This window comes from Typopeltis vanoorti, chromosome 11 (genome assembly GCF_054136105.1).
Source record: "Typopeltis vanoorti isolate ZY-2024b chromosome 11, IOZ_Tvanoo_1.0, whole genome shotgun sequence".
NCBI lineage: Eukaryota > Metazoa > Arthropoda > Arachnida > Uropygi > Thelyphonidae > Typopeltis > Typopeltis vanoorti.
In genome coordinates, this window is record NC_143559.1 from 76,246,094 (window position 1) to 76,268,574 (window position 22,481).

General features: G+C 36.3%; 1 protein-coding gene across 1 annotated transcript in view; it reads left to right on the forward strand.

Annotated features, from left to right (window-relative positions):
* The window catches only part of LOC150101760 (serine/threonine-protein phosphatase alpha-2 isoform), a 118,907-nt gene that overhangs the window by 56,897 nt on the left and 39,529 nt on the right, over positions 1-22,481 (forward strand). The window contains exon 5 of the mRNA XM_090400961.1: positions 22,054-22,277. Within this exon, the coding sequence (XP_090257087.1) occupies positions 22,054-22,277 (224 nt within the window). The remainder of the gene's footprint in view (positions 1-22,053; positions 22,278-22,481) is intronic.

Genomic DNA, 22,481 nt, shown 5'->3' on the forward strand with positions numbered 1-22,481 from the left:
CAAATCCGTGGTTCTTTCTAACCTTCCATAAATGGTATTTTAATTCATTAATTATAAAAATCAAAATTCTCTTCCCATTGCTGACAGGTGGTAAGTACTGCAAAAACAATAACCTGTTATGTAATGGAATGCTCAACACATTACATAATCTGTTCCAAATACACAGGACAAGAGGGCAGCTGTAGAATATATGTTCTACTACATCCAATCGGTAACAGATGTCACAGATTGGATCGCCGATGTTCAAGTACCTCCATTTGATGGTATTGACTGGAAGGTGGCCATATGTAATTCTCCAAGCAAGATCCCTCCTGTGAGGGTATCCTTGGAACTTCTATAAGTTATGAAACAAAGTGTTGTTGTCAGTACCTACCCAACCGTGGAAATTTGCAGCGAAAGAGATTGAAGGTTTCTTTATACCAAATTTTACTTTTTTTAATGGAAAGAATCTCAATGCCAGAGAATTGTAGCAGTCTTAAAGTTAAGCACAGAATGTTGTGGTATTCAGGAACAGTCTCAGCTTTTGGACCTTTATAATCATTTACTCCAAACTGAGGAGGATGAAAATCCAGATAGTACCGAAGAAGGTCTACACGTGTGTGATTGGTCTGCAATATTTTATGGATTTTTGAAGCTGTATTGCTTAAATAGTAGAATTTTAAGACTGGAAGCCCAAATCCTTCATGCTTTTTTGAATAGTTGAAGAAATTCCTTTTTAATTTCTTGGTATCAACTGGAACCAAAAAATTCTTACTGTATAATTGCTTTTTTTCAGCTTCTGTGATTTCTGTAATATTTATTATGCACAACTTTTGTTTCAAAACCAAAAGATTATGGTTTTGAGTACTATAGCTTTAGAAGAAAAGGAAAGTGGCCCAATTTTCCAGTCTTCTAAGGTTTCAGTGTTCTTGTATATAAATTCTTGAACTGGTAATATTGGGTAAGTGAAGTGAATTCCAAGTATAATGGGGGGTTCTCTCTTAGGAGTTAGTCCAAAAGGAATGCCTCCAAGATCTCACCTGCCAAAAACTTTTAATTTTGTCTTGTCTGCATTAGCAGTAAATCCACTGATCTTGCTATATTTTTCCAAAATACCAAAAAAGATGTATATGGAATCATTATCCTTCAAAGTGCATGCTACATCATCAGCATATTCTAATAACTTATTTTCTTTCATAGTTCAAGGAATTGCTGTTCCTCACACAGTGTATGTGTGTGTTGTTGACTTCCTGTAAGAAACTTTCAAGAACCAATGCAAAGAGCAATTGGACTAAGAGGGCAGCCTTGCTTGACTCCTTTTTGAATTTTGACTGTGTCTGACAGAAACTCATTAACTAGGAGACTGGTAGTTGAATTGCCATAGACTCCTTTGATAATGGATAACAGCTTTTTACCCACACTAATTTTCTGGAGGATGTGGAACAGAAAGGGATGTCGGAGTTTATCAAATACTTGAGTAAGATACTGATAGCACTGCCATCAACTTCTTTTTCGTATTAACTAAGTGGAGTAGATCATGTAGCAGAAACAGATTAAATTCTACTGCTCGGCCTGGAACTCCATACACTTGTGTGCTTTTAATTGTGTATCTCATTCCCACTTTGAGCCTGTTATTGATAATGCATAAAAATATCTTGTAGTCAGTATTAGATAGAGAAATACATCTCCAGCTTTCTATTAGGTTTTGGAATGAGAACAGTATGACTTGTTACAAATTCACTTGGTAAGTGTCCTGACAAGAGAAAAGAATTAAACAGTATAACTAGAATGAGAAGAATAAAGTCCCAAGCCTCACAGTAAAATTCTATCCCTAGACCCTCGGGTCCTGGGGATTTTGTTGTCTGGTATTCTTTATAGGCTGTGGTAACTTCAGATGACGTAATGGGTCTGTCAAGCCCATCTTGGATATGAACAGGAAAGCCATTAATGTTCCAAGAGCTATACTTTTCCACAGTGTCTTCAAACAGATTTTTGTAGTGTTTTTGAAAGCAGTTAAGGATGTTTTGAGTTGTGGACATGTCTTCACCATCAATGCAGATTTGAGTGATAGTCCCTTCTTTGCAGAATTTAGTGAATTGTCTTGAAGAATACAGCTGAAGGGCTATCTGCTAAGTGCTGCTGTGTTCTTATTTAATTTTTTTTTTCTTTTAATTGTTTCTGCCTTTCCACTTCTATCTCTATGTTAATGTTTCTAATGATGTTGCTACATTCTATACCATTGCATTGGTTTGCTATAAACCAGTTTCTCTCTTTATAAGGTCTTTCAACTTTTTTCTTTTGAGGAAAGCCTGTACCTTTTCCCCGTTCAATCATATTCTGTTCTGTTTTACTGCTTCTTGAATTTTAACCACATATCCCAGTTCCAGGTAACATCATTCCAAGTTGAATAGAGGGTCTGGAATTTGGTTGAAAAGATCAATGGAAAATTTAGAAGTCTCCATGGTCCAGAACTCTACTTGTTTTGTGTAATGGAATTTAAGTAGAACTGGATTATGACATGACATGTTGATATCAAGATGTTTTATCTGAATTATCCCATTTATAAGGGAAGAAGAGATATAAATTCGATCAAGACGAGTACCAATACCTTGATTCATGTACGTGTAAGCCTGGAGATTAGGATTGTGAATCCTCCATATGTTTACTAGTTCAGCATTGTCAAGATGTGTTTTCAACTGTGCATATCTCACTTTTCCACTCCTGGGGTGTCCTGTTTTTTCTAATTGGGGTTTTCAATAGTTCCAGTCTCCAGCTGCTATGATGTAGTGGGCATCATATAAATACGGCTTCAATTCCTGGAAGAATTTTTGTCTAAGTGTTCCATTGGATGCAGCATAAACATTTATAAATCTTATTATTTATATCCACAGTATTTCCAATCTATTGTCAAGATTCTCCCTTTTGCATCCCTTTGAATATTCAGAATGACCCAAGGAGGCAGGGAGGAGAAGAATAAGAACTCCTACTCCAGCCTTGTTAAATCTTCCAAAGCTCCAATAAGAAAGAAGTGGATATTATCTGTTAAAGTTTTTATATCTTTATATCTGCAGAAGTATGTTTCTTGGAGAAACAAAAACCTGATATTATGGCACAGCATAAGTTTACATATAGTTTCTTGTTTAATTTGCCTTGGAATCCTTGTACATTTAATGAGGCAGTGCAGAAAGGAGATGCTATGATTTAGTGAAGTGTCACTGGTAAGTCTTTAACTTCAATATTTTGATGAACCTGATGACTTCTTCAATCTGTGAAGGAGCAATTGTGTAGCCTGCTTCTTGTGAACTGTTTTCCAGTTTTTTTACAGTTGCTTTCCATTATTTCAATTTCATGCCTATTGTCCTTGATTTGGAAGCTAGTTATTTTATTTTCATGCAGATGATAATCGTACTGAGAAAACTTTGAATCATTTAACTTGATTATTTTTTCTTTAATTGTATCGCTTGTTTTCCCTTTAGTAGCATGAGATGGTTTTTCATAGTGCTTAAGCTCTTCTGAGCTTGAAGAATCTTCATTTGATGATCTGCAACCTTCTCCATCTTTAAATTTTTTATTATTTCTTTTTCATTTAGATGTAGTCCCTTTTTTTTAACACATCATTTAATTTTTTTTGTTTATCCTCAATTTTTTTTTATTAATTCGTCTTTCCTTTTTGATCTTGTATGCATAATAAGTTCTTTCAGTTGTCTTACTTGCTATTCTGTTTCTTCTCCACCTTCTCCTTATAGAAGTTTCATGTGTTTGCATTTCATCTTATCTGTTCAGTTGTTGTACAAGTTCATTATTGGTAATTTCAACTGATGTTCCATCCATATTTGACTGGGAAAGTTCCTGCAGTGGAATTTTGGGGTTAATTTCTGGCTGATTTGGTCACGCACTCTTTGTGATTTTACCAAGTGCAGTTTGTTTAAAAGTGCCATATTTACTAGGCTGAATTCGAAGATCTGGGAACTCTTCTTTATGCCTCTCTGATATATATATATATATATATATATATATATATATATATATATATATATATATATATATATATATATATATATATATATATATATATATATATACGGTGTTCAAATTAGCTCTACCGGTGCTCCCACTCTTTCAGTGAAAGTTCTGAAAGGACAGGTGTTAACGTGATATTCGGAAGAGGTTTCATCAGCGGGAGCCAGACCAAGAAGTGATACCAAGGTTGAAGTAATGCAGAAGTCACATTTCCATATACAAGTAGCCAAAAAAAAAGGTATCATACCTTATTACTAAAATACTCTGGATTAGAGATAGATCTTGAAAGTTCTTTCACTTGGTTATACTACAAATTAAAGATGCCAAGAAATTATATTCTTAGTATTATCCATTTGTCCAAGTATTAGCAAACGAAGTTTGGGCATGAAGTCACTTCACGACTGGGCTACTTGTATGTGAAGTCATTAGCCTCTATATACATGTAGCCCAGTCATGAAGTGACTTCATGTGCAAAGTTGGTTTGCCTACACTCAGACAAATGGATGAAACCAAGAATATAATTTCTTGGCATCTTTAATTTATAGAATAAGAAACCATATTTCTTGCAGAAAAAAATTGGTCCGAGAATAAACACATTGACTGATCTAAGCAACACAAATCTATGTTTATCTTGTTTCTTATATAAGAATTAATGTAACAACTAATGCATTGCTTAGCCTCTGATATTCAATTTTTATTACTAAATCAATAATGCATGTTAATTTTGAATATTTTGGAGGATAGTCAAAAAAACAACACCGACCATTTATTATTCTGATTTTTCTGAAAACTAAAATTGTCAATGTTAGATTAGTCTGTTGACACATTCTTGAATGCTAATAATGTCGAGTTCTTTTCTAATATCTTCATTTTTAATATGATTGTGCCATTGATGCCGTCTGTTCACTCCTCTAGTTTTTCTCAGAACCCTCAAATCTGTGGTCTCTAATCTTAGATCAAGTGTTTTATTTCTAACCCAGCTCTTAGATCTATAACTTAAAACTGGTTTGAATACTGTCTTATATACTGCTAGTTTGCTGTTTTCACTAATTTCTTTTTATTCCATATAAATTTATTCAGCCGGCTATCCAGCATACCAGTTTTGCTTATTCTTTTGTCTATTTCCAGATTTAACCTGTTTTAACCTCGCTAAAAACTGTGCCTAAATAGCCGAAATATTTTGCTTGTTCTGTAAGATCCATTCAGAATGAAGTTTTCTATACTCCTGCCTATTTTCCTACTTTTTGCCTTTTTATTGCTGATTTTCATGCCAAATTTGTTACATCTGTTATTCAATTTAGTTAGAGAATCCTGGAGACTTGCACGGGATGCATTTAAGAGGATAACATCATCTACATAAAGCAACGAGCTAACTTTGACATCTCCAATTCTAATAGCAGGCTTGATGCCACTTTCTTTCATAATGTGATCCATATAGATAATGAATAAGATTGGAGATAATGTGCATCCTTCTCTTACCCTGATTTTGCATGAAACCATCTTCCTGTATTTCCTTCAATTCTAACTGCTGACTAATAGTTTAAATATAGACTGTGTATTGCTCTCTATAATGTTCTATTCATCCCATACAGTTGTGGTGTTTTGAAAAGCTTTTCTCTGGGAACCATATTGTATGCCTTTTCCAGATCTACAAAACTACTTATCATATTCCAACGATTTCTCAACTATTTGTCTTAAAGTGAAAATGTGATCTTGACAACCTCTATTTGGTCTGAACCCTGCTTGTTCTTCTCTAAGTTTCTCTTCCACAATCTTTCTCAACTTCTTTTCAAGTATGTTTGCATAAATCTTACTCGAATGCTTAGTAGAGAAATTCCTCTGTAATTCTCACATTCAATTTTATTCCCCTTTTTATAGAAGGGTACTATGAGAGCTCTACTCTAGTCATCTGGAATTTTACCTTCTGACCAGACCCACTGAATTATTTAATGTAGCCACTGCAAAAGTTTTAAAACTCCATATTTGAGCATTTCTGGTCAAACTTCATCTACTCCATCTGCTCTTCCACATTTCAAGTTTTTGATGGATCTTTCTGTCAAATAATGATATGTACTCCTGTTTGCATTCTTGTTGAAAATTTTCTACTATAGTTCTGTTATTACTGCTTGTTTCATTTACCAGTCTTTCAAAATAATTACTCTAGACATCTAGGATATCTTTATCTTCAGTTTTTCAAGTTACCTTTATCATCTTTGATTCCTTTTACAGTACTGTTTACATTTATATTACATTTTTCTCTGCATTCTTTTAGGGAATCTGATGACTTATTTGCACGGAACTTTTGGTATGCTTTCTTCTTTTCCAGGACTGCTTCTTTAACATCTTATGTCCACCATAGTGTTCTTATTTTTTTTTATCCTTTTAGGCAACTTCATCACATGCCTCCCTAGCTGAATCAGTCATATTTTCTTCAGAGTTTGCCACTAAGATTCCAAGGTTTGTTTCTTGTTTTCAAACTGTTTCATTTTTTTTTTTTTTTCAATAATGTTTGTGTACAATATATACCAGTAATTGTCTGGACACCCCTGTTATTTGAAGTTATGGAACATTCCAGCTTTGTTAATAATGTAAAAACTAGCGTACAGATAGTAGAAAGCAGTGTATTTCATTGTGGCAGTTCAATACAGGTGGTGTAGCAACATGATGTGAACTCAGTGACTTCAAGAGAGAGAGAGAGAGGTGTCATTGTGGACTGTCACATTAGTGGCATGTCCATATGTGCCATTGCCACTCAACTGGAGCATCCAGAATTAACGGTTGGTGATGTGATCAACAAATGAAGACATTTTGGCATCACTAGTGCAGGAAAACACCCAGGGCGGCCTGGGTGTTTTCCTGCACTAGTGATGCCAAAAATGACTGACAGGGACAGGAGGATGTTCAAATGGGTGACACACAAAACCCGGCTACAATTAGCACAGACTATCTGTGATGAGTTCCAGAGTGCCAGTAACATCATGATGAACACTAATACTATACAAAAAGAATTCCATTCACTGTGTTTCCATGGAAGAGCAGCAGCACGCAAGCCAAACATCACAACAACAAACAGGGTGGCTTGTCTAACCTGATGCAAGAGCATATGAACTAGACAATTGACCAGTGGAAAACGGTACTCTGGAGTACTGTTTTCCACTGATGAATTAAGGTTCACCTGTTTCCAGTCTGATGGAAGGTTGGGTGTGGAGGCAGCCTGGTGAACGCTTGTTACCACAGTGTGGGGGTATTCAGCTTGCTTGGAGTGGGACCACTGGTCGTTGTCCATGGTTTCATGAAAGCAGCTCAGTACTTTGATATTCTGGATAATCAGGTGCTGCTTAGGCTGTGGAGTTTTTATGGAATGGACCAGGGTTACTATCAAGACGATAATGCCCCATCCCACAAAAGCTACAGCTGTTATGGAATGGTATGAAGAGATGGGTGTTAAACGACTGCCCTAGCCTATGTAGCGTCCTAACCTCAACTCCATTGAACACCTGTGGAATGGATTGGTGTGGTGATTATGGTCCAGAGCAGCACGTCCTCAATCAATTGCTGAGCTCAGTGCTGCTTTGATGTAGGAATGGAGACAAATTTCACCTGATGTCTGCCACACATTGGTGGAAAGCTTGTTGACCTAGTCAGTTTATAATCTTTTCTTAATGCTATGGTTAGTTTTTAATCCCCCCCCCCCTGTGTAACTATCAGTATTAAAGAAAATGTGTCAATTCTTTATATAGTAGTGTGTTTATCAGTTTGTGACACAAGAAGAAAGAAAAAATTCATGCATTTTATAAGTGATGCATGCTCATTTATTATTATTATTTTCGGGCTCCTCCAGGGAGTCCTTAGACTCATCGAGGGAGGCCCTAAACATCATGTCCACACAACTATACGACATTCTCACAGTATCTATCATACCTTGCCTTGAACTCGCTCACTGTCATAGCACCCACAACAGATTCTGGCAGCTTATTCCACTCATTTACCACTCTAAAAGTAAAGAGCCCAGCTCTAACACCACTGCTAACCACACTCTTGCCCAGCTTCCATAGGTGTCCCCTAGTTCTCCCACCACCAGTCCTGATCTCAAAAATATCCTCTGAATTAATCTTATAGAATCCTTTTAGCAATTTGAATGTCTCAATCATATCTCCCCTTTTCCACCTATCAACCAGTTTCTGCAACTCACAAATCTTCAACCTGTTCTCATATGGTTCATTCCATAGACCTGCTATCATCTTAGTCACTTGCCTCTGGATCCTCTCCACCTCCTCCCCATCAAAAAGGAACCGAGGTGACCAAATCTGGGCACAGTAGTCAAGATGAGGTCTTATCAAGGCTCAGTACAGAGGTACAATAACTTGCTTGTCTCTGCTCGTTAAGGTATTTTTCAACAACCAAGTGAGTTGATGAGCTGATTTAGCTACTTTCGCAATGTGCCCCCTAAACTTCATCTCCCTATCCACCAACACTCCCAAGTCCCTGGCCTCATCAATCTCTTGGAGTACAGTTCCACCCATGTGGTATACCGATGCTAATCTTTTCACCCCAAAATGCATAACCTTACATTTTGTCACATTAAATTGACATCCATTCTCCTTAGCCCAGAACTCCAATCTATGTAAGTCATCCTACAAGATTTTGACATCTTCTGCATTCGCTATCGCCCTCCCCAACTTTGCATCATCAGCGAACAAATGAACTGTTCCACTTAGATCCTTCCCTATATCGTTAATGAACAGATTAAACAGCAGTGTTCCAAGAACAGAACCCTGCGCCACCCCACTAGTCACAGGCATCTTTTGGACTCCACTCCTGAATAAACCACTCTTTGATATCTCTCCATCAACCACCCACCTATCCATCTCACCAACCCTATATCCATTCCCATATGTTGTAGTTTATGGATTAGAATTCCATGTGGTATTCTGTCAAACACCTTTGCCAGGTCCAGCAGTATCACTGTAAACCCATTTCCCTTATCCAGTTCAGCCGTCACCTTGTTATAAAACTTGAGCAAGTTACTCAGGCATGATCTACCTTTTACAAAGCCATGCTGTCCCCTGTACAGTATCTCATTTTCATCAATCCATTCCTGTATTTTTCTCTTGACTACTTTCTCCAAGACCTTGACAACAACTCCTGATATGCTGATTGGTCGGTAATTTGCAACCATAGTCTTGGATCCTCCTTTATGCAGTGAAACTATTTTCCCCTCTTTCCACGCCTTCAGGACTAAACCAGACCCGAGACTCAGATTAAACAACATGGTCAAGGGCACTGATAATTCCTTAGCTGCTTCATGCAAGACCCGTGCCGGTATACCATCCAATCCCACAGATGTATTCACATTAAGGTTCTGTAATAGACTATTCACCTCCACTTCATTCATCACAATTCCCATATAAACTAATGGCTCCTTCATTTTTTTCAATGTCACCACCTGGATGATATACTTTTGCAAAGTGCATGCTCAGTAACTCCACTATATCGACTGGTTCAGTGACCTCCTTACCATCGTCATCCTTAAAATCATTTTGCCATGTACAGTTTTTTTTCTTGCTTGCAGCATATTGAAAGAACTGTTTGGGATTCTCTTTGGGATTATTATTTCTTTATTAATGATATATGACCATTTTTACACTCTATCTTGAATCATTTATGAAAAACTTACATTTCCTTCTATGTGATTATAAACAAATGTTGAAGCTAAAAACATTTAAAATTGCCATATAAAGTCAATAAAATAAAACCTTTATAGGTCTACATACGTTGATTACCTTAGTAGGTGTCTGGCTCTGAAACATAGCAGACACGCAGGGTCAGTGATTGTCATATGATGCTGTGGCAACTGGAAAACAAAGATTTAAGTTATGTTTTCAAATCTATATAGAAAGCATATATTTTTAGAAAAAAAAAAAATTAAATACTTCTTTCTGTAGATCTGCTTGTTCCATCAGTGGGTATGAAATAAGCTAATTATACCACTGTTTTTCATACACGTGTTCTAGGTGTTTTCCTGTCACAAACTGGTTATTTCACAACACCTAAGCCCTCTCATTAAATAAAATGATACATGCATATTCTGTTCTCTTTATTGGTGATATTGTATTCCAAAGAAATCGATTTTAATTGACAAAAACAGGTGTGGTTTTTTAATGACTAGTATGTACCAATAGATCAAAATCATTCAGCATGCTATAGAAGAAATTAAGAATTTTACATACTTGGGAGCAAATGTAGATGCTGAAAAATGTGGAACTGACATGGATATAATGCAAAGACCCAAAAGCTAATACTCCTTTCAGAAAATTAAATAATATATGGAAATTTTCTGAAATCTGAAAGCACACCCCAACTCAACATCACCATAGTTAAAGTTCAGTACTATCAACATAAGAAGTCTGAATAGCAAAGAAATGGAGCTAGCAGACGAATTAGATAAGTACCAGATCGACATAATAGGGGTGACTGAAACAAAAAAGACAAAAACCGGCGAGATTTTTCTGAGCAATAAATATACAAAATGTTATATTAAGGAAATAACAATCAAGGAAAAGGAGTAGCCATAGTATTCAAAACAAAATACGAGGCTAAACTTCTTGAATGGCAGGCAGTCTCAGTAGAGTGATGTGGCAAATATCAGAATGGGGAATTGGACAATGAGACTTATTTGTGCCTATGGTCCCACAGAAGGTTCTACTAAGGTAGAAGTGGAGGAATTTTTTGATGCTTTAGAAAAAGCAACTGACACAATGAAAAAGGAAAGTTGATCCTTGTTGGGAATCTAAATAGCAGAGTAGAATATGATTGTCAGACATATAAAAATATTTTGAGAAAATTTTGAGAAAAGAGCAAAGCTAATAATAATGGCAAATACCTGTTGGATTTCTGCTCAGGACATGGACTGGTTATTACTAACACCATGTTCCAACATAAAAATGTGCACAAATTCACATGGAGAGAAGAGGCAAGGAATAAGAAAAGTCTCATTGACTATGTTATTGTTGATAGTAATGTTTACTCCCTTACAGAGGATTTGAAATCGGAAGCGATCACTATTTAGCCTTGAGCAGGATAAAATTGATTTTATATTGAAAAGAATAACATGTAAAAATGTTCTAAAGTGAATAAAAGTCAAGCAGCTCTCAGGTGTGAACTGTAAACTCAATACACAAAGATTATTGAAGAAAAAATGAAAGAGTTTGAGAACAGGAACCAAACTTTGGAGATTCAGTGGCAAGCCTTGAAGAAAACCCTGATTGATTCAGCCAGAGAGGCATGTGGTGAGGTTGTCTGCAAGGATAGAAAAATCAGAACTCCATGGTGGACATAGGAAGTTAAAGAGGCAGTGAAAGAAAAGAAGAAAGCATATCAAAAGTTCCTGGCAAATAAGTCAGCTTTTGCTCTTAGAGAATACAGAGACAAATGTAAGAAAGCTAAACACTGTGTAAAACTAGCTAAACAAAAGTCATGGGAGGACTTTGGCAAGAACATTGAAAATAAATATCAAGAAGGTGGTAAGATATTCTGGAGGTTGTTGAAGAAGCTGAGAAATGGAGGAAAGAGTGCTGTAAAAGGAGTTAGAGATGATAAAGGTGACATGAAAACTGAAGAAAAAGGTATCCTTGAAGTATGGAGTAAATACTTCAAAAAATTGCTAAATGAAACAAGCAGTGATAGCACAGTGGTAAAAAACACTCAACAGACATACAGTCAGGAATACATATTCATACTTGAAGTAGAAAAAGCCATCAACGGCTTGAAATGTGGAAAGGCAGCAGGAGTAGATGATATTTGACCAGAAATTCTGATGTATGGTGGTATAAAAGTCTTACAGTGGCAGCACTGGATAGTTCAGAAAGCCTGTACAGAGGGACGAATTCCTGATGATTGGAGTAGAGCTCTGAGTGTTCCTGGCAAGATCTATGCAAGTATATTTGAGAAACGGTTGAGGAGAATTGTCGAAGAAAAGCTTGGTGAAGAACAAGCTGGATTCAGGCCAAATAGATCTGATCCTGACAAATCTATCAGGATCAGATCTTCACTTTACGACAAATAGTTGTGAAGCATGGGAATATAACAAAGATCTGTATTTAAGATCAGTGAATTCTAAGTCACCAGTTAGAATTGAAGGATGTACAGGAAGATGGTTTAATGTTAAATCTGGTGTGAGACAAGGATGTACATTATCCCCTCTGTTATTCATTATCTATATGGATCACATTATGAAGCAAAGTGGTATTAAACATGATATCAGAATTGGAGATGTTAATGTCAGCTCTTTGCTTTATGCGAACGATGTTATACTTATAAATAAATCCGCTACAAGTCTGCAAGATTCTCTGACTAAATTGAATAACTGTTGTAATAGATATGGTATGAAGGTCAGCATTAAAAAGACAAACACAATGAAAATAGGTAGAATTGTTGAAAATGTCAACTGTGTTGTGAACGGGGAACCTGTGGAACAAGTAAAACATTTCAGCTACTTAGGCACGATGTTTACCGAAGATGGTAAATTAAACATGGAAATAGACAACAGAATCAACAAAGCTGGTATGGTAGGTAGTCAATTGAATAAATTCATATGAAATAAAAGAGAAATTAGTCAGAACACTAAATTAGTTGTATACAAGACAGTGTTCAAACCAGTTTTAACTTATGGATCTGAGAGCTTGGTCAGAAGTAAAACACTTGACCAAAGACTAGAGATCGCAGATATGAGCGTCCTGAGAAAGATTAGAGGCGTGAACAGATGGCATCAATGGCAATATCATATTAAAAATGAGGATATTAGGAAAGAACTTGACATTGTCGGCATCCAGGAAAATCATTAGCAGAGCTAATCTCAGGTTGTATGGTTACTTAAACAGAATGGGCGAGGAAAGATTAGCAAAACAAGTGTTCTCTGCCAGGTTGGCAGCAAAACGACTCAGAGGAAGACCAAGATATAGGTGGATTGATATGGTACAAAATGCCTTAGACGATAGAAATATAAGATCTGATAATGTTGGAGTTTTGACAAGTAACAGACTGATTTGGAGGAAAATTGTAGATAGGAAGTTAGTAATGATGTAACTTTTTCATGTAGTACTATCATATCCTGTACACCCCTTGAGGGTACATGTCAGGAATTTGATGATGATGATGGAAATTTTCAAAATACCATAATAAAACCAAAATAAAGATCTTCATTAGGAATGTTATGGCCATATTATTATTATATGGATCAAAGACATGGAAGCTGACTAAAAAGCAGGAAGCTAAGTTAAATAGTTTTTAAACCAAACGTCTGTAAAATATTAAAAATATTTTGGCCCTTAATGTATAATAAATGATGACTTATATAAGCTGACTGTGCAAAAAAAGCATCACTGATGAAATAAAAAAATAATGGAGATGTAACTGGATTGAACATATTCTGAGAATGGACAGCAAAGAGACAGATTCCAAGAGTGGCTTTGACATGGATCCCAGAAGGAAAACGAAAAAGGGGAAGACTTAAATTAACTTGGCAGAGAATGACAGAAAATGAAAGAAGACTGGCTGGCTGGAAGAGTTGGAGAGAAGCTGAACTGAGTGGCTCAAGACAGAGGTATCTGGAAGAAATTGATCTGTCTTGTGTAACATGAGGCATGAAGAGGATATCTTATGTCCCAATAGATATCCTCTTCATGCCTCATGCCTAAGATAAAAATACAAAACTTGCAACATGAAACATGTTGTAGAATTGGCATTAGATAAATAAAACCGACGATTAAACTGAAACTGCTCCTCTGATTTTTTTTTTCCCCTTCCCATCACAGACAGATGCTTTTTCAAGCCTTGTTAATTGATCTTTGAATCACAGATATAAGATATTATGCTTATATATTCCCGTAGGATTTTTTTTCTGCAGAAATATTTTGCAAGGCATATTGTTTTTATAACCAAGATTGTGTATGATTTTCATTGGATTGGATTGGATATTTAAAAATAAAAAATAAATAAAAAAAATAAATAAAATAAATAAATTGATTGCTGTCCTTGATGGGCTGATCTCCTGGTGAAAATAATAATAAATTGTAAAATAAGGCAAATGATAGTTGAAAATATATGAAAGGAATATATTGTGAGTTATATGAAATTCGACTCTCTGCAAACAGACCTTTTTAATGTCTATTTTTTGCAGTTTTACCTATTATCTAAACATCATACCCACTACCACCTTGACTTTGATTATTCCTAACAATTTATCTCCACATACACACAAGAATAGGAGGGAAGGAAATGAACATGAAATAAGATTAGAAGCCAGAACAGACAGAAAGGATTAATCCACATGGAAGAATTTGGTCCACACTAAAAATTTGTGCCTGCATAGTAAAATGTCTTACCCATTCTGTAAGTATTCTTGCCGTTTTTCCTATTTCTATTTTCATAGTTTCTTTTTATTCGGATCAAACTGGGGATGCTAACTTAATGTGCAATCTTTATCTTCTTGTGGTGTACACTATTAGTAGGTATCTACCTGGGTACTGAATTAATGAGGATGGGTTGGTATTTTGAGGCTTAGTCAGCCAAATTCTATTTTCTTTATTAGTTTAATCTAAAAGACAGAAATGGTAGGATGAAAAGTCATAGTGGCTGGAACATTGCTATGGTTAAAAAAGCCTCCCCCCCCCGCCTCCCTCCCACTGTTTTCATCAGGGGAACTAGGACAAACATCAAAAAGCTACTGGAACAAAATCAAACTCGGCAGAATTCGATATAGCCATCATACACATAAGTATTAATGAAAAAAAAAAAAAGTGAAACTGGCAGAATTATAGAAGTACCATGGTGTTACTGAAACAAAGAAGATGAACTCGGGTTAGATTCTTCTGAATGACAACTGTAAGATATTATATTCCATCATTGATAATCAGAGAGAGGAAGGAGTAGCTATAGTCTTCAGCACCAAATATGATGATAATGTTCTTGAATGGAAAGCAAAATTAAGGAGAGTGATGTGGATCAATATCAAAATGGGGAATTAGATACTGAAATTTATCTAGTAAGGAAGAAGTGGAGAAATATTACAAGTCATTAGAGACCACATCTGACACAGAGAAAATGGAAAAATTGGCCCTTGTTAGGGATCTAAACAGCAGTGTAGAAAATGATTACCAGACATATAGAAATATTTTGGAAAAATTTGGAGAAAAGGACAAAGCTAATAATGGCATGTACCTGCTTGATTTCTGTTCAGAACATGAACTAATCATCAATAACTTATATCTATTATTAATAATATCTATTAAAGTTTAATTTAATTTATATCCTTAACTACGTTGTTCAATTCCTTAAGTGTTTTAATAATGCATAACCAACGTATAAGCCTACGAGAATCAACATCATCCATGGAGATACAATCGCACGGAAGGCCCGCCAATACGGTAAATTGAAATTGAAGCTGTCTAGACAATTAGTCCACATCGTCTAGCGTTCCTGAAACGCTGCCTGGATAATAAAGTAATTCCGAACTGTGTAAAATTCAAGCACTGGTTTGTGTCACAAAAAGCTCTCCGAATATATAACCGCGCTAGCTACGCGAACAAATCACCGCCATGCGGTCGCTCTTAGCAGACATTAACGAAGCTATTCGTGCCGTCGAAGATGAGCTTTCGTGCACTTTGAACCACGAACTTTGGTCGATTTTACATGATGTCTCATGTAGCGCTGCCAAAAAAGAATTGAAAAAAATACGAGGCCGACAGATGAAAAAATTCGAAAAATTAAAAAAGAGCTCTACCGTCTTTCCAAAACCTGCTACCAACACGGTAATCAACCTTTCTTCAGTCACCCTGAAGCCTGAAGCACTCAACGCGCTATCACGTGGACACAACTTCGCCATTGCTCCCAATAAAATACCTAGTGAGGATATTATGATCCAGATCGAACGCGGAATCCACCACCTTCCACATCAAGTTGCCAACAGTGTAAGACTGGATGTAGCCTGTGTCCTTTCCAAAGCAAGACCACCAAAAACCAACATATCCAACAAGGAATATAAAGCTCTACAGGAAATGAAGAATAATAAAGAATTAGTTTTCACCAAAGCGGATAAGGGAAATGCAACTGTAGTACTTAACCAAAAGGACTACACAGGTAAGCTGAATGCTCTTCTATTAGATTGGGCCACTTACCTCCCTATCAATTACAATCCCACCAACTCTCAAATTAGAAAACTTCACAGGCTCCTTAAGAGAGTAACTTCTTGGCCTGTAGAAGTTACCAACAGATTAAAGCCGTTTAACTCTATACCCCCCCCCCCCGTATTTACGGACTCCCAAAAATACACAAAGAAAATGTGCCATTACGTCCCATAGTGGATGGCATTGATTCTCCCACATACAAATTAGCTAAACATTTGGCCAAAGAGCTCACACACTATACTGGCAACACACCACCACATATAAAAAACTCAGCCCATTTCAAAGCCAGCATAGAAAACCTTACACTCCAACATACTGACATAATGGTCAGCTTTGATGTCTCCTCTTTATTTACAAATGTCCCACTCAAGGAAACTTTAGAGCTAATCCAAGCTAAATTTTCTCCCGATATCTCAGCCTTATTTCAGTTCACAATGAACTCAGGCTATTTCATTTGGCAGGGAAAATTCTACAAACAAATAGAAGGGACAGCCATGGGTTCACCACTCTCCCCACCCTTGGCCAATTTCTTTATGGAGACCTTTGAAGAAAAAGCCTTAGCCTCAGCCCCACAAAAACCAACCATATGGCTTCGCTACATTGATGATGTGTTCGCTATTTGGCCACATGGCTCTGAAACACTTCTCTCCTTCTTAACACACTTAAACAACCAACACCCCAGAATCAAATTCACTCTGGAAAAAGAGGAAAACAACAGCCTCCCTTTCCTAGACACACTAGTCACCCGCCAGCCTAATGGAACTTTGGTTTTCTCAGTTTACAGAAAACCCACCCATACAGGCAGATACATTCACCAACAATCCCCCCCCCCCCCTCACAACAATATGGAGTAGTGAAAACACTACACAACAGGGCTAAACTAATCTGTTCAAAACGACTTGGCCCTAAACACTGAACTAAATCACATCCTCAACACTTTCTCAGCCAATGGCTACCCCCCCCCCCCCAAAAAAAAAAATCCAAAAAATATTAGAACCTACAAACCACAGATCCCCTCCCCCCCCTCCACAACAAGGATTACTCTAAATCCATCACCATTCCCTACATCCGAGGCACCTCGGAAAAGATTACCAAGATCTTAAAAAAACATGACATGACCTCCTGTTACAAACCTTACAGAAAATTTGCATCCTTTATCCGCTCCACTAAAGACCAACCACTTCCCCTAGACCTACCTGGTGTTTACCAGGTCCCTTGCAGTTGTAAACTGTCTTACTTTGGCCAAACAGGCAGGACAGCGAATATCAGAATTTCGGAACACAAGGACTACATCCGTTTTCACAAATACAGTCATTCTGGGCTTGCGGACCATGCTCTGGATACACACCACAGAATACGGTGGAAAAAAGCTACAGTGATACACCGTAGCAAATACAAATTTGAAAGACTCTTTATGGAATCAGCCTCAGCCCTAAGAAATTCTCCAAACCTCAACAAATTTGGTTGTATGCGACTGCCCCAAATTTGGGAGGCCTACATCAGCAGACCTTCAGCCCAACAGCCAAGAACACCTACTTAGCCCGCTAGAGGGCACCATCAGGACTGTTAGGAGAACAATAGCTTCATCTCTTCATTCCCAGTTTCTGTGTTGTTGTGCCTACGTGCACGTAACTATTTTTGTAAGTTCCTTTAGAAGATGGCAACGTGACGTTGCCGAAATATCAGAAAATATCTATTAAAGTTTAATTTAATGTATATCCTTAACTACGTTGTTCAATTCCTTAAGTGTTTTAATAATCATCAATAACACCATGTTCACCTTAAAGATAAGCACAAATTTTCATGCAGAGGCAGTACAAGGATTAATAAAAGTCTCATCGACTGTATTATTGTGGATAGTGATATCTTCGCACTGGTTCAGGAGACAAGAATATATAAGGATTCGAAATAAGTGATCATTTTTTTTCTAAGCAGAATAAAACTGAACATCTTATTGAAAAGAAAAATATATAAGAAAATTTCAAAAAGAACTAAAGTTGAGCAGCTGTCAGATGTGAGACTTAATTATACAAATATTATCAGAATAAAAATGAAGCATTTGAAAACAAGAACCAAACCTTGGAGACTAAAGAAAACATTGATTCAGCCAGAGGCATATGGTGATGTGTATAAGGATAGAAAAATCAGAACTCCATGGTTGATGCAAGAAGTGAAACAAGCTGTCCAGGGAAAGAAGAAAGCAGTTTTGGGAATTAACCCGTATATTCCTTTTCTTTAGAAGGGCTATAAATCCTTACCATCAAATTACTTTCCAGTTTCTTTTGCTTTACTTCTTTTTCTTTCTAGAGCGGAGAAAACCATTAAACCCTCAATTTCTATGCTGCCTAGAAATCTCTCAACTAATGAATGATTCCCAGTACGGAGATTTCACCATTGTTGATCAACAGGAGATTTTCTTGCCTTTGTCACCACCTGTAAATATATACCATGGAAAAATTCAGAGAATTTCAAGTCATTGCTCTTTTGATATCTCTAAAGACATTTGATCAAGTTAAGACAAATTTATTAATCAGATCTATCTTCTGATTTTTGCAACTCGATTGTCAGTTTTTTTATTTTTTATTTTCCTAGTTGTGCATTTTATGCGATGATGTATGGATCTGTATCCTCAAACTTTGTAAGTTATGCTGAACTACCAGGGAATTTGTTCTTTCATCTTTTTTTTTTTTTTTTTACTTTGTTTGACTTCAGCGTGACTACATTGAGGTCAGTATTACAAACATAAACATAATCTACAGTTTGCCAATGATAGTATGTTTCACTCTTTTTTTCTCTCATTTAACAAACTGTGCACTACATAAATCACTAAAACTTATAGAATATTTACTTCTGTAACCTTAAATTCTGATTTCCAACCCATTCTTCAGTGGGATTCTAATATGTTAATTTCGTTGCTTTCAAAACTCGGTTGTCTAATTGTTTGCAGGAAAAAAAATCCTTCCAGTCTTACTTTTGACATCATCCAAATCTCTGGATGAAAATTTGAATGAATTCAAGAATTAGGTTTTCTTTTTTGATCAAGGTGTTACTTTACTACTGCACAGCTATTAACTCTACAAATCAGAAATCCATTTAGTCTATACACTTTTTTTACATCTAGGGTGGTACACCCTAAGAGCTTTCTAAAAAAAAGTTCTGGACTTATTGTAGAGATGCACTAGGTTGATTTAGTAACCTCTCATCATTTCAATTCTATCTGATATAGATATTGTTGTGTCTGTATGCATTTTCTGTGATTGTTTCCATGATTACTCTTTCAATTTTTGTATTGGCATAATTCCTTCAACTTCTTGAAACCTGTTAAAATGTGCAACAATTACTTAATGCTTTGTTGTAATTCAGCTTCAAATTCATAGAACAAATTTTCTCTCCTTCTTCATTCCTTCCACTACTGTCTTTTAGAACAATCTTCTCCTCTTTGTGTTGTCTAAAGAGTATAATCTGCAGGTCTTTGAAATCAGTGTTAACAAGTTTCTTTTTCTTCTCGGCTTTCTGCTCATCTGCAATAATATATCTACAATAGTAATGCAAACTGAGCAGTCTCATGCATGAGTTTACCATGGCGGTGGTGGTGGGGGCAGGGACTTTGATATTAGTCAGAAGTTACAACTAACTTTTAGTTTGGCTTAACTAGAAAATATCCTTTATGCTTATTTCTCTTTACTTTTCTCAACATTTCAACATTTTAAAATTATTCACTGTTCGTGGTGGTTATTTTACACAGAAAGAAAAAAAATATTTAGACGACTTCATTGGATCATCCTTTCCACACATGCTTTTTAGGAAGCTCTTAGGGTGCATCACCCCACATATGAGAAAAGTATAATGACTAAATGGATTTGTACAGAGGTTGATTTAAATGGAATACTCACATCCCCTATAGCAAATTTCTGTATGAAACACTTAGGGAATAAAGATCACAACACAGCTTCATTCAAACCTTTAATCTGACTCTGCTATGTAGATGTACTTGTTGTTTGACCCCCAAGGCCAATACATTTGAGGCATTTTACTATAGAAAAGAACCAAATAACTGTCTGCGTCTCATAGACAAATTAGTCATGCATCTTTCAGATTTTTTTTTTTTTTTTCCCCTTTATAGAAATCCATCTCCCATAGGTTTTAAATTGCAAATATTGGATGATAATCATTCCATCACTCAACTTAGCATTTATAGCATCCTTAAAACACTAACATGTGGAGCTTGGGCTATTTGTTAAAATGACACAGCTCTTGCTGACAAAATTTATATCACACCATTATAGCCAATGGCTACAAAACCCTGTAAAATACTGCATCTTCTTCCTTCTCCCCCTTTGGTATATGAGGACACATAGCAAATTTTATTATTATTATTATTATTATTATTATTATTATTACATGGCACCTCCAGGGAGTCCAAAGACTCATCGAGGGAGGGCACCTACTCTACAATTCTCTGCTCCACCAACCGCAACTACCATCATCATCTACACCAATACCATCTACCGACCACCACTAGAATTTCACCAACAATCACAAACATCCATGCCCACAGCGGGATTTGAACCTGCAGCCTTTTGGCTGGAGAGTGGATATGCTAACCAATCACCCAACCAGGCCAGCTTTTGATAAGTACACTTATTGATACAATGCACTATGATTCATTTTACATTATTACTAACTTTTTATGAACAGTTTTCTTCCAGATTAATCTGTTATTTGTAAGGATTCAAATATTGTCAGTTCTTATGTTTCAGTTTTCTAAGGTACGAATAATTGCATCACTCCACTTAGATCTTGGTCTTTCTCTACAGCTTTTTTTCCCCTACCATCATGGCATTAATTTTTTTTTTTTTAACCTTTCTTTTTAGAGTAAGTGATCATATGCCACCTTAAATCAGCTTTACTCACACATTCTTGCGTGAGTAAAATGGCTAATGATACCATAAGCATCCATATAATCAAGGCTGAAATGACAAGTGCTACATAAATATAATTTTCGCACCATTTTAAATCGCACTTCTAACTACTGAGACTTGCATATCTGTTTCCAGCAAATTCATGATGAGCAAGGCAGGTTACCAATGTATGGTTGATTTAAATGATATTTACATTAGCTGCTCCTCACTGTCTGTAATCAGTATACAAATGAATTATTTTTAATACATTAACAGTTATTTAACATGTTTTGAAATTCATAACTAAACATTGAATACCTAAAAATCCTTGAAAAAAATGGAGTTTCAATCAAATTCCATTTTTCCCCCATCCACTTTTTTCAAGAGACGAGAACAGGAGGATGGGGGTTGGAGTTGTTCGAGATTACAGCCTGAAGCAACTAAGGCTGGTGTATTATGTTTGTTAATTGTGTGTATGTTCTTCTGACTGGTTTGCTTGTATTTCAGGATGAAACACCTAAGTTTCTAGGAAGGAAAAACCCTGTCCCCACCTCTGTATGAGGAGCAGGGAGGAGTACACCTTTGGCTGTACAGCATTATTCTGCAGATTATGAAATTAATAAATTCATTTAATATAATGGCTTGGTTGGCCGAATGGTTAGTGTATCCCCTCTCCAGCCAAAAGGCTGTGGATTCAAATCCCACTATGGGCATGGATGTTTGTGATTGTCTGTGAAAATACTGGTGTGGTAGGCAGTAGATGGCGCTGGTGTAGATGACAGAGACGGAGAGATGTGTAGTAGGTGCCCTCCCTCGATGAGTCCTTGGACTCCCTGGAGGTGTCGCATAATAATGATGATAATAATAATATTGAGTGAAATACTTGGGATTATTTAAGATAGTTGAGGTTTTTTCCCTTGCAGTTTTTTTTACTATAGTAATTTTCTAATTGTGCTTTTTATTTTATTTAGGACTGAGTCCAGATCTTCAAACAATGGATCAGATACGTCGTATTATGCGTCCTACAGATGTACCTGATCAAGGACTTCTATGTGACCTTTTATGGGCAGATCCTGATAAAGATGTTACAGGATGGGGTGAAAATGACAGAGGAGTCTCTTTTGTATTTGGAGCTGATGTTGTTACAAAATTCTTACAAAAAAATGACTTTGATCTTATATGTAGAGCTCATCAGGTATTAGAATTGTTTCTTCATGTTATTGTAACATTAGTTTTTAGCATTGCCTGTTATTCAGAATTGATGTGATCCCCTCTTAGATTATGATTTTCATTGCCTGATGTGAGGACCATCCTTGCTTTTTTTGGAGGCCTAAAAGGCTTGTAAAAATATCATGTTTGTTCACTAGATTAGTTTCTCAAATTTTTTTAATTTTTATCA